This window comes from Macrotis lagotis, chromosome 3, assembly GCF_037893015.1.
Source record: "Macrotis lagotis isolate mMagLag1 chromosome 3, bilby.v1.9.chrom.fasta, whole genome shotgun sequence".
In the NCBI taxonomy this organism is placed as follows: Eukaryota; Metazoa; Chordata; class Mammalia; order Peramelemorphia; family Peramelidae; genus Macrotis; species Macrotis lagotis.
Window position 1 is genome coordinate 21,625,503 of NC_133660.1, and position 13,743 is coordinate 21,639,245.

General features: G+C 38.8%; 1 protein-coding gene across 2 annotated transcripts in view; it reads left to right on the forward strand.

Moving 5' to 3' along the window:
* The window catches only part of METTL14 (methyltransferase 14, N6-adenosine-methyltransferase non-catalytic subunit), a 28,193-nt gene that overhangs the window by 7,244 nt on the left and 7,206 nt on the right, over positions 1-13,743 (forward strand). For both annotated transcript variants that reach the window (XM_074228314.1, XM_074228315.1), the window contains 7 exons: positions 614-701; positions 4,019-4,099; positions 7,386-7,473; positions 8,904-8,994; positions 10,147-10,288; positions 11,202-11,294; positions 12,265-12,381. In XM_074228314.1, the coding sequence (XP_074084415.1) occupies positions 614-701; positions 4,019-4,099; positions 7,386-7,473; positions 8,904-8,994; positions 10,147-10,288; positions 11,202-11,294; positions 12,265-12,381 (700 nt within the window). The remainder of the gene's footprint in view (positions 1-613; positions 702-4,018; positions 4,100-7,385; positions 7,474-8,903; positions 8,995-10,146; positions 10,289-11,201; positions 11,295-12,264; positions 12,382-13,743) is intronic.

Below are 13,743 nucleotides of genomic sequence, written 5' to 3' on the forward strand. Positions count from 1 at the left end.
CCTGGGCAGCTGAAATCCTCTGGGTGACCAACCTTCCCTGCTCTGTGTCTCCTTGCTCTCCTATCTCCTCTTGATCTTTCCTGCTCTGAGGGTGCCCATGTGGGCTGGGGTCATCTCTAGAGGGCACTTGACTCCTTCACACGCAGAGACTCTTTCTCTTACTGTCTCTCCAGACCCCAGTGCATTGCTCGGTACAGAGGAAGCATTTCCCAGGACCTGCTGAATGGGCCCCATCATCCTCCTCATCCTCTATAGGCTTGTCCTGTCCCCTCAGCACAACATAAATTGAGGAGCTGGGCTGAGCATCTACTCTAGAGGAAGCACTTGCACCCAGCACAATGTTTTGTGTTTGTGTGCAGTTTATTTTTATAGTATTTTATTTTTTCCCAATTACATGTAAAGATTATTTTTAACATTCATTTTTTTCACAAAAATTTGTTTCAATTTTTTTCTCTTCCTAAACAGTAAGCAGTTTGATTGAGATCTATGTGCATAATCATTTTCTGCATTTTAGTCTCCATTTTTTATGATTGTTGAGTCTCCATTTTTTATGATTGTTGAGAAGAATAAGAATCTCCTCATGTCTGTAAAATATTTTATTCTGAATCTCTAGGGCTTCTTATGATACTTCAGCTCCAAATGCAAAGCGCAAATATCTGGATGAAGGAGAGGCAGATGAAGAAGACATGGAAGAATATAAGGTAAGTAGATCCTGTTGTAGCTTATGTTCAGGGAGAAGGAAGACTTAACAAATTGAATTTTCCTGTAATGAAATGTTCTTCAAATGCTCCTGTTCTTCTGAATAATATTAGTTTGTATGACTCTTGATGGAATATCAAGTTATTTCAGTCAATCACCTAATACCAGACTCTTAGAGTGGGCCAGTCTCTGCCCTCCAGTAGCTGCCATTCTGAAGTGGAGCCACAGATGAGCGTACAACGGACAGTGTATTTATGTGTAAGTGGGAGCTGACTCGGGGAAGACAAGGAAGAACATAGGAACAGCCAGGGAGAAGCTTGCCGGTGGTGCAGTGAGTCTTGTTTGTAAGTAGTGGAAGAAGGGTGGCAGAGGATGTGGAGGAGTAGAGTGTGGGCTGGCCAAAAAGGGATGAGATAGTCTGTTGAAGGCATGAAAAGTCTCAGGAGAGTTTATATTTGATCCTGGAGGTAATAAGGAGTCAGAGTTTTTTGAATAAAGGAATTACATGGTCAGATCTGTACTTGAGGAAGTGCACTTGGCAGCTGAGTGGAGGCTGAGTGGGAGAAACTTGAGGTGGGCAGCCCCTCAAGGGGCTTCCACCCTGATCCAAGCATGAGGTAAGGATGGCCTCCATTGCAGTGACTGGATAGGTGAGTGAAGAGGTGAAGTGGACATCTAGGTTGAGATTCTGGGGTATTGGGGAAAAGAGAATGAATTCATCTTGGGACATTTTGAGACAGATGTCCAAAAGACCTTCAGCTCAGCTCACCTGATGGGAGATTGAACATTGAAAGAAAGTTAGACCTGGCAAAGTGTAGCTGAGAAGCCTCTGCATAGATAATTGAATCAATAGAAGCTGACAGGATCACCAAGAGAGACTGCAGGAGAAAAGAGGGTCTAGGACAGAACCTTGGGAAACAGTCAGTGAGCCAGCATGAGCCAGCTTAAGATCCAGCAAAGTAGACAGACTAAAAAGGTACAGGCCCATGAGCAAAGGAGAGAGCCCTAGAGGGGTAGAGCTCAAGAGGAGGGTAACAGGTAATGTCAGTTCCTGCACAGATGCTGCAAGGAATGTGAAAAGGGACAAAAAGCCATTGGATCAGGCAAGGAGAGATTCTTGATCACTTGGAAGAGGGCAGTCTCAGTTGAGTGAGGAGGTCAGAGCCTACACTGCAGAGGACTTAAGAGTTGGAGGCATTATGGTAGACGACCTTCATAAGTCATCTTTTCAAGTCCTGGAAAGAGGAGAAATAGAAGATGGTGATAACTAGTGGTTGGGATGGGCAGACCTGTAGGGCCAGGGAAGCAGCCGGCAGACACATTAAAACTTAGACAGGGAAGACTGAGGGGCCAGTCTGCTAAAGAAGATGGGACTGAGGTTGTGAGTGGAGGGGTTGGCTGCCTCTTCGTATGAGGCAAGGGCAGAAAAGGAAGGGTTCATGCAGAGACACCTGAGTGATACAGGATGAGGTGGAAGGGAAAGTAGCTCTTGCTGAAAGGCCTCAGTTTTTCAGCGAAGTATTAAGCAAGAGTCTTCATTGCTTGTTTTTTGTTTTTAATAGATTTTGGTTAATATAGTTTGTTTATTCTTGTTTTAAAAAATGAGGAATTTGACCCCTCAACAATTTCCTTGCTGTAAAATTTGTGAATTATGAATTTCAGTCTCACAGGTGCAACTTTGAAGTCCTTTTTAGAGTGAAATTAGTAGACATTTTTCCTCCTCTTTTTGAAAATAAATGACAGATGGAAACAGATAAGTGGTTTCTGTATCTGACTTTTTGAATTGTGGGTACCTCTATCAACTACTGGAGTGAACAGCTAGGTGGCACAGTGGATAGAGCTCTGGCCTTGGAGTCAGGAGGATCTGTCTTCAAATCTGTCCTTATTGACTGGGTGGCCTTGGGCAAGTCACTTTACTCTGTTTGCCTCACATCCAGGGCCATTTCCAGTCATCCACTGGACCCAGATGACTCTGGAAGAGAAAGTTAGACTGACTGAGCACAATCCCCTTCACTCAAACCCAGTTCATGTGCTTGTTGTGACATCACCTTCCTGATGTCATAGCCTTTTCCAGGATGAAGGACAATCATCATCATCATCATTGAGAGTGAGGAGACTGGAGGTGGTAATGACTTCAAAGGAAGCAAACTTTGATCTTATTATTAAAGCCCAACTGGTTTCAAATCTAATGATTGCTTGTGTAAATGCAGTATGAACATGATTTTGTGCAGGATTCATCTGTCCTGTGATCACTTAGCATTTATGGAAGATGATAAAGTGTTTAACACTAGGCAAAGTAACCTTTTTATCTGCCATATGGAGTAGGAGCCTCTCTTTGAAGAGGCCTGATGGTTATTCTATATTATAAGTAGGATACTAAGCCTGGTATAATTACATGATACAATTTAAACACCTTGCAAGTAGCAATTGTTTCATTTGCTCTCTTAATCCTAAGGGACCTTTTAGGATTGAAAAGATCACGTGCTTTAAATACATGGTCTTATTTGAGAATTTGTTGTTCCAAAGCAGAGAAAATATGTACTTTATATGAACAGCACTAGTCAGCTGGGAGGAAACTGAATTTTGAGGATCAAATGAGATTCTATTTGTGAAGTGATCCCAAGACTAGCTGGTAGTATTTTTATTCAGCCCATGGAAATGAGATGTTAAATGATCTAGTCTCATATAGTGCTGGTTTTCTTTGTGGGTAGACTATATTTTTTGTTGTTGTTTTTTAGCAAGGCAATGGGGTTAAGTGACTTGCCCAAGGTCACACAGCTGGGTAATTAAATGTCTGAGGTTGGATTTGAACTCAGGCACTCCTGACTCCAGGACTGGTGCTCTTTCCACTGCACCACATAGCTGCCCCTAGATTCTACATTTTTTAATGTCATTGTACATTTGTGACTGGTTGCTTGAAGCAAACTGCTCTTTTGACAATTGTGAATTTGACACTGACATGGGAATGTTACTAATGTAGAAGATAAGATGTGGCAGTCAACTCTTTATTCAACAGAGACTCAGGGAGATGTAGACTTTGTTCTCTTTTATTGTTTGTAGTTCGTTTCTATCTCATCATCAGTAATGTTCTCTAGTTTGTATTATTAACATCTATATTGTTTCATAGGTTATTTATCATTAATCATTACATGGTGATGAGAAAAACAGGCAAGAAATTGTCTGGCTTTCCTTGGGGCAGTGGGCAGTGGCATGATTGATTATGTGCTGTGGAAGAAGCTGGGAAATGGGTAAATGTAAGATCGCTCATGAAGTGGGGTCTTTGCACATAAAATCTCTCTCCTGGGTTTATTTCCCAAAGGATGAAGTAGAGATGCAGCAAGATGAAGAGAACCTGCCTTATGAGGAAGAGATTTACAAAGACTCTAGTACTTTCCTTAAGGTAAGACTGCCAACCTTCCCACCTTGTGGGACTCCTTTAAGCTCACTCCTGAAACACTTCTGAAATGCAGCCTCCTTTGTCAGACAGAGAGGCCACCCACCTTGGCTTCTGTCCAGTACTGGGCTTGTTGTCTCTCCTCTCACATCTGTTCTGTATTCTCTGCTACTACAGTGATACTTATGAGTCTTGATGCTCACCTCCCCAACTTGGATCTCTTCTCCCTTTAGTCCAGCTGTTCTGAATCTTTGGGTCACGGACCCCTTTGACAATCTACCGGAGCCATAATAGTGTTTCTAAATGAATAAAATAAAATACCGGGGATTACCAAGGAAAGTCCTATATTTTACAAAGGTAGCCAAGTAAATTGAAATAGTTGCCAAGTTCTTTTTAAAAGATTGTGGCTTCTAGGTTAAGAATCCCTGCTCCAACCCATCTTTCATAGCATTAGCAGACTCTTTTCCTTATATTCAGATCTGACCATTTTACTCTTCTGTTCTAAACCATGCAACAGCTCTCTTTCTCTTCTTTTTTTTTAAAAGAATTTATTTATTTATTTTGAATTTTACAGTTTTCCCCCTAATCCCCCCCCCAGAAGGCAATTTTACATTGTTTCCATGGTATACATTGATTTGATCTAAGTTGAATGTTATGAGAGAAAAATCATATCCTTAGGGAAAAAAAAGTATAACAGTAAAATTACATAACAGTTTTTTTTTTTAAATTAAAGGTAATAATTGTCTTTGGTCTTTGTTCAAATTCCATAATTCTTTCTCTTGTCTATCTCCTCTAAGTAAAGTCCAGACCTTTGATCTTATCCAACACACTCCACAATATTTTTCCTGCCTTTTTGGCTTTATCTCACACTGTATTCTTCCAGATGTGCTACTCTTTAACAAAAAGGCACTTGCTTTTCCTTGAATGACATAGCTAGTGCTTACCTCCATTCCTTACCTAGAGTGCTTCCTGATGTCTAAAATACTTTCTTTTTTCCCTTGCTTGCTCTGGTAGCTGCCCAAATAACTGCTTTTAAAATCCTATCGGTTTTTCTAGATGTTTTAGAGACCACCTTCTCCATGTAGCCTTCTCTGATATTGCAGTCAGAAATGATCTTTTCCTTCTTTTAGATAGTACTTTGGTACTCTTTGTCCTTCTCTTCAAAAATTTAGCTCAATTTTACAAGCATCTGTTAAGTGATTGCTATGTATTCCTTTTTTCTCTACAACAGTTATTATGTAGTTGTATTTATATCAATTTTAGGATTTTATGATCATATTTTATTTCCAATTACATTTTCATCTGATTGAGTCACAACCAGTCTAGCACCTCTGTGTTACAACAGACACATACCATTCTTTTTTTTCCTTTTTTTTTTTTTAAGGTTTTGTTTTGCAAGGCAATGGAGTTAAGTGGCATGCCCAAAGCCACACAGCTAGGTAATTATTAAGTGTCTGAGGCCAGATCTGAACTCAGGTACTCCTGGCTCCAGGGCAAGTGCTCTATCCACTGTGCCACCTAGCCACCCCAACACATAACATTCTAAAACTGATATAAACACAACCCGCTGCCTTGCAAAAACTAAAAAAAAAAATAAGTTGTAACAAAGATAATGTTGCTATGTGGCCTTCTAAGTTAGTATGCACCCATAAGAATCCATTTCTATATGAGTTTCACTCCCTTGGTGTAGATTACTGTCATAATCTTCCTTATTCATTTGCTGGTTCCATGGTTCTAATGGGGGAACGTTATTTTTGGTCACCTTGAAGCTTTCTTAGCACCAAGTATACAGTTCTTCACTTTTTGGTTTGTTTTTTTTTTTTTTTGGTATTAACTGCTTCACTCAGAGACAGATTTATAGCAAAAGTGTGGATAATTGAAATTTCCCTTCACTACTGTATCTTCACTTTTAGCTCTGCTTCTGATTTGTAGACTTTCTTTATTTTTTTTGATTAATTTTGTTAATTTATTTTGAATTTTACAATTTTTCTCCTAATCTTGCTTCCCTCCCCTCACTCCTCACAGAAGGCAGTCTGTTAGTCTTTACGTTGTTTCCATGGTATATATTGATATAAGTTGAATGTGATGAGAGAGAAATTATATCCTTCAGGAAAAGAAATAAAGTATAAGTGAAAGCAAAATCACATAATAAGATTAAAGGTAATAGTCTTTGGTCTTTGTTCAAACTCCACAGTTCTTTCTCTGGATACAGATGGTATTCTCCATTGCAGACAGCCCAAAATTGTCCTTGATTGTTGCACTGATGGAATGAGCGAGTCCATCAAGGTTGATCATCACTCCCATGTTGCTGTTAGGGTGTTCTGCTCATCTCGCTCAGCATCAGTTCATGCAAATCCCTCCAGGCTTCCCTGAATTCCCATCCCTCCTGCTTTCTAATAGAACAGTAGTGTTTCATGACATACATATACCACAGTTTGCTGAGCCATTCCCCAATTGAAGGACATTTACTTGATTTCCAATTCTTTGCCACCACAAACAGGCCTCTATGAATATTTTTGTACAAGTGATTTTTTTCACCCTTTTTTCATGATCTCTTCAGGGTATAGACCCAGTAGTGCTATTGCTGGATCAAAGGGTATGCTCATTTTTATTGCCCTTTGGGCATAGTCCCAAATTGCTCTCCAGAAAGGTTGAATGAATTCACAGTTCCATCAGCAATGTATTAGTGTCCCAGATTTCCCACATCTCTTCCAACATTGATCATTGTCCTTTCTGGCCATGTTGGCCAGTCTGAGAGGTATGAGGTGGTACCTCAGAGATGCTTTAATTTGCATTTCTCTAATAAGTAGTAACTTAGAGCAATTTTTTGTATGCCTGTGGATCACTTTGATTTCCTCATCTGCATATCCTTTGACCATTTGTCAATTGGGGAAGTTCTTCACTTTTGTTGATCACCCTACATTGAGACTGTACATTGGCCCAAAAAGAAAAAAAAAACAAATTTAAATGTTATGTACATTTATATATAGAACAGCTAGGTGGTGCAGTGGCTACAAGACCAAGTCTGGAGTTAGAAAGACCTGAGTTTAAATCCAACCTCAGACAATTCCTAGCATTGTGACCCTAGCATGTCCTTAACCCTGTTTGCCTTGTTTGTTTTAGTTTTCTCCTTGGTAAAATGAGCTAGAGAATGAAATGGTAAACCACTCTGTTATCTCTCAAGAAAACCCAAGGTGGGAACCAGATATATATATATATATATATATATATATATATATATATATATATTATTTACTACTAATTTTATGTTCTTTTTATTTTCACATTTTAGGGGACCCAGAGCTTAAATCCTCACAATGATTATTGCCAACACTTTGTTGACACAGGCCACAGACCCCAGAATTTCATCAGAGATGTCGGTATGCCAAACTTGTCCACAGAATGCTATTTCTTGCTTCCCTATATTTGGCTTAGGGATAGAATAGTCTCATTCATGAATGGCCAAGAAGTACAAACTCATTGTAATATAGACGTTCTCGCATTATGTAAATTTGCATTATGCAAAAAACCCACTGATTTTATTGTACAGTCCTGTGTTCTCCGTACTACTGCCCCTTGGCTTAAGTGTTCCATGTCACCTCCTCCTCCTCCTCCCCACCAAAAAAATCCAACCCTTTTAAAAAACTCTTAAAAAACCATCTAAGTGTAAAAGCAGAAGAATAGATACAGAGACACCACCTCTGTTGACCCCACCAGATTGGGCTTGGCTTGAAATCTCTGGTGCCAAGAGGAGACCAATGCCCTGGTTTGCCCACCCACCTATGCTCTGCTTGTCTGTCTTCTGTCCAACTGCACTTGAATATAGTGTGTCTGTCTTTGGTCTCCAGGGGTTCCTCCCCCTGCTCTTGCTTCTCTGGCCTGGTCCCAGCATGTCTTTGAATCATATCCTGGCCCCTTCCCTTCATGGGCTCATAATCATGTTCCTCCCTCCTTCCTCTTTTCCCTGTATCCATGGAAAAATTCACATAATGTAAAATTTACATAGAGGTCTGTAGAAGTCTACTTATGTAAAGCAGGAACTATCTGTAATAGTCTGTGCAGAACCACAAAAGAAATTGTGTCTGTCCTAGAATCAAATGCAATTTTAAAAAAAAATGAAGCTTTTATGTTGCCAGTTTTGTGTATAATTGAGAGTTGTGTGTAATTCTTTCATTACTGATTAAAAGAATGTTTTTTTAAAAGATGCACTGAAACTTGAAATTAAGCTTAAATTATGTATTGTTTGCATTTTGTAAGTTTTAGAAAGATTAGAAATATCTTTTTTTCTTTGTATATATTACAGAATTCAGTAAAATACTGATAAACATTTTTAAGAATGGTACCATTTCTAATTCGGGTGTGCTCTCTTAGTGCTTGTTTGTAAATGGACTTGACTGCAGTGACCATAATGTTTTAAAATTACTAGCAGAGAGTCTTTATTTAAAGTGGTATCACTGAACCTGTCCTGAAGTGTCTTAGTCCTAAAAACTTTGGATGGGAGTATATAACCAGAACTGAGGGACTAGGTGTGATCAAATGGTTGCTCCCACTCTAGACATACTAGGAACTGTCCTGTAAACTTTTATTTTGGGGGTTTGTAGACCCTTATTAAAAACTCAGTGCTAAAAAAATCTGCAGGTTTGGAATGTAAATTGAATCCTTCTCACTAACCCTGCTTGGCTCTAGTAGGTATTTAATAAATATATGTTGATGGATTGATTTAATGGATTCTTATAATTTAGTTTGACTGAATTAAATTTCACTTGTGTTGTTAATTTAAATATTTTAATATTAATATTTTACCATTCAGGTTTAGCAGATAGATTTGAAGAATATCCTAAACTGAGGGAGCTTATCAGACTGAAGGATGAGCTGATCTCAAAATCAAACACTCCTCCCATGTAAGTGCCTTTACTGCCAATGTTAGCACTGTTTTCATTATCTTTCTTTATCTTTATCATTACCTTTATCTTTATCTTTCTGGAAAGGCCATAATTTTTAACCATTTAAGAAACTCTTTTCTAATGTAGCCTATTTCTGTTTCTTGTTTTGAAACTCCTTAGAGCTCAGGCTTTTAATATAAAAATGGAGACTCTACTTTGGAGAGACACAAAACTTCTAGGGAGTTGAAGTAATTTACTCATGTGTGTGTGTTTGTGTGCACACCTGTGCTCTTCCTTGAGCAGAATACCAAACTTTGTAAAATAGTTTTCTTATATTTGTTGTGACGATTCTGTGTCATATCAAGTCATCTTTGTCCTAATCTGATATTGTCATTAAAGGGGATTCATGCATCTAATGCAGGCTTTGGCCAGGCTTCTTTGAATGCTGCAGTTTTATAACTAGGCTTTATGAATGGTCTTAGAAGTTAGCTTGTCTTTAAAGTCAGGACGACTTTATACTAACGGAATAGAGAAGATGGTTACAGTTCATTTTATACCAGTGAAGCTCTTCCCTTGAGTATAGACTGGGGGAAAATGAGGCCCTGACATGTTTGTAACCTAAAAAACACTTAACATATGGACCCAAAGACCTGTCAAAACTGAGAGTGCATTAGTAGAACTTAAGAACATTCTAGGACTAGATGTTTTTTTTTCCCTTGACTTTGATAGGATACAGAAAGGAGACCAGGAAGGCCTATGGGGGAGTGGGAACTCCATAGGATTGACCCATATGTAGATGTCATAGAAATGTTAATAGCCTAAGATAACACAGTTCACATGCCATTTGGAGTGATTTGGATTGTATGTTTGTTTGTGTTTGGAACTAAGAACTTTAAGAAAGCCTACAGTTGGGGTGGCTAGGTGGCGCAGTGGATAAAGCACCGGCCCTGGCGTCAGGAGTAAGTGGGTTCAAATCCAGTCTCAGACGCTCAATAATTACCTAGCTGTGTGACAGCCTTGGGCAAGCCACTTAACCCCATTTCCCTTGCAAAAACCTAAAAAAAAAAGCCTACAGTGATTAATTGTATTGTTGTAAAATCTTGTTTAATTGCTATAAAAGTAGCATTTTTAAAATTGTTCCCACCCATTTGTTGTGCTTTAATTCATTAGGTATTTACAAGCAGATTTGGATAATTTTGACATCAGAGAACTAAAATCCAAATTTGATGTAATTCTTCTGGAACCTCCTTTGGAAGAATATTACCGAGAAACTGGAATTACTGCGAACGAAAAATGTTGGACGTGGGATGATGTAAGTGTCTGTTGTTGAATTGGGTGATTTTAAACAAAAGTATGACTACAAGTGTCTTCAGAATAAATTGCAAATGGGGGAAAAGGATTGCTAAATACAAGGATTGGAAACTTTTGAACTATGAAGATAGGTGAAAAAGGGTAAGGAGTACATTAAGAAATGATTTTACTTCTAGTTGATATAAGCTAATTGTATTACACCTTACTCAGAATTTTATGTTGAAGAATTATTCTGATCCCTAAATTGATATTGATAGGGGTGGGGGGGTGAGTGTGTCAGATGCTAATGATAGGCACATTATCTTCTTTTGAGTAATCCTGTTTATTTTATTTCGGATTGGTGAATTCCCCTTTGGAAACTGGAAACTGGGAAAAAAATGAGAAAGCTTACATTGTCTTTTAGTACTCCTTGATAAATTTTGTGATTCTGAATAGCTTATTGAACTTCTTGAGTTCTTTGTCAGCTCATCTGCAAAGTGAAATTATTGAGCAGAAGAAAGGCTAAGGTCTTTTCTAGTTCTAGTATTATTGAACTACATTCTTTTTTTTTTAATATCTCAGATTGTTTTTTTTTCAGGGGGGTGCTTTGCAAGGCAGTGGGGTTAAGTGACTTGCCCAAGGTCACACAGCTAGGCAATTTGAGGCTGGATTTGAACTCAGGTCCTCCTGACTTCAGGACCAGCGCTCTATCCACTTGCCACCCAGAGGCCCCTGAACTACATTCTTAAAACTTGGATTAGTGTCCTCTTGTTTTGAGAGACCCAGCATTCAAATGATGAGTTAGGAATTTTTCCTATAAACCCTCTTCTTATGAAGACATATATGTGTAGATGGAGATCCAGAAAAATCTTGCTTGTAATTTCAGAATATGATGCCACTGATCCTTTTGTGCAATATTATCTTATGTTTCATAGATTATGAAGCTTGAAATTGAGGAGCTTTCTGGATTGCGGTCATTTGTCTTTTTGTGGTGTGGCTCTGGGGAGGGCCTTGACCTTGGCAGAGTGGTAAGATGCTTTTTCTTAATCCTTAAGAAAAGATTAAATAGGTATTATTTTAGAAGAAATTGTAGAACAATCTATTTAATGTTGTTGAGCCCATGTTTTGAATGACAGTTTGAATGTGGTCCTTGGTCCCTTTAAGAGGCCAGGTGGTATCATTGATCAGGAGTGGGGTAAATGAGAAGACAACCAGACTAAAGGGTGCGTGGAGCATGAGGGGCCCCTCAGTGAGGGCCCCTGGAGCCCGCCCTGTGAAGTAGGAAAGAGGTGGGAAGGGAGAAGAGCTCCAGTAATTGGGTAGAGAGACAGACATACATACATGTTTGATGCTCTCTGCTATTTAATTCTTAGGAAGTAGGAGGTATTAAAGACCCCTTGAACTGAGTTAAAACTAAATAGGAGGCTGGAAAAAGAAAAGAAACAAAGATCTGAGAAGCAGAATTAGAAACAAGTGCTGGTGGTTTGGATTTTTGCTTCTCAATCTTGCTTAATTAGTTTCTGCAGATTTGGAGCATTGGCACCTTTACTTTATTCTATTTTGCTGCAAATACCACAGGATTTTTATATAAATGTGGGCATTACAATAAAAATTGTTTTATAACTTCCAATTTGAAATTTATAAGTTTCCTCAACATCCTGAGCTTTGATGCTGGACACAGTGATTCCATATGAAAAGTGAATCTTTGCCTTGGTTACATGTGATTTCTCATGTGTAACCTGGAGTGGCAACATGAGAGTGGGTGGTGAGGCTCATCTTGGCTTTGGGGATGTGTCTCCAAGGGTCCCTGGACCATTCTGAAGCTGTATCTATAGTCCTGGGTGCCATTTCTGTTTTTTCCTCTCAGACTGGACTCTCTTTTTCAAACAAAATTATCGCATGAGTTTGCAATTTTATTCCTTCACTTAGAAAAGAGTCAGTTTTTTTTGTGCTTAATTTTCAAAAATCCTGATGACTGTCTTTCCCACATTCTTTCAGTGTTTACGCAAATGGGGTTACAGACGATGTGAAGATATTTGCTGGATTAAAACCAACAAAAACAATCCTGGCAAGACAAAGACTTTAGATCCAAAAGCTGTCTTCCAAAGGACAAAGGTAAAGCCTTTTCCTGTCTTCCATGTCCTTCCTATTTCTGTTTTCCTCTGTACTCCTTCAGATTGAAAATGATCTCGAAATGAGGTCATGAGAATTTTAGAGGAATAAGGACATTCTTTTTTTGGCCCATAAATTGTATTATAAAAAATATTTAGGTATTTTTATTTTAGTATATAAGAAGTAATGAAATAATAGCTTCCCCCAAACTTAGTTTGAGAAAACCCCAATAAATGTACACACTATACATATATTTGTATATTGTGACATTTAAAAAGTTTGAGAGACATAATTATATGTGTCTTTTTTTCATTGATAAACTCTTAGGTTGTTTTTCTTGCCATTGATTCTTTCTGGAAATTGTTCCATTGGAAGTTTGCCAGTTAGCTTTTAATTGATAAATCACAAGGTATTTTCTCACTTTTCTTGTACTTGACTCTTGGGCCACATTTGACCTTTTTTCCTGGATTTGTTTTCTGGATTTTCCTGGATTTCCTGGACCTTGTCCCTTGTTTTTTTTTTTTTTAATTTAATATTTATTCTCATTTTGTATAATTAATGTTATTTTTACATTAGTAAAATATTCTTGTTTAAGAGTAAACAGATACCCCTCCCCCCCATAAATATAGACTTGCTTCAGTGATAAAGTAAAGGGGAGAGAAAAAAAATTAAAATTAAAAAAAATAATAGCAATAATTGTAGGTATGGCCAGGTGGCGCAATGAATGGAGCACCAGCCCTGGAACCATGAGCATCAGAGCCCACATCCAGCCCCATAGACCCAACAATCACCCAGCCATGTGACATGCAAGCCACCCGATCCCCACTGCCCTGCAAAAAAAAAAAAGAAAAAAGACCCAAAATAAAATAAAATAGTAATAATAGTAGGGGTGGCTGGTTGCAGACAGAGCATTGGCCCTTGAGCCAGGAGCACCCGGGTCCCAATCCAGTCTCAGGCACCCAAGGATCACCCTGCTATGCGGCCCCAGGCAGGCCACCCAGTCCCATTTGCCCTGCACCCCCCAAAAAAATAATAATAATAATATTAAAAAATGTGCTTCAGTCTTTGTTCTAACACCAATAACTCTGTTGTGCATGGATCATATTCTTTATGATTTGTCCATGGCAAAAGTTACTTCCATATTTTTCCAACGTTGCCATTGCTGATCGCAATTCCCTCCTTTGGTATTTCTCCACTACCATGTACTATATTTTCTCTCTCCTTTCACTCTGACTCTGCTGTAGGGTAGCTGAGTGGCGCAGCAGACAGATCCCTGGCCCTGGGGCCAAGAAGCCCCAAGTCCCCATACCACCCCTTAGGCCCAGAATCCACCTGGCCCTGTGGTCCTGGACAGGCCATCCAATC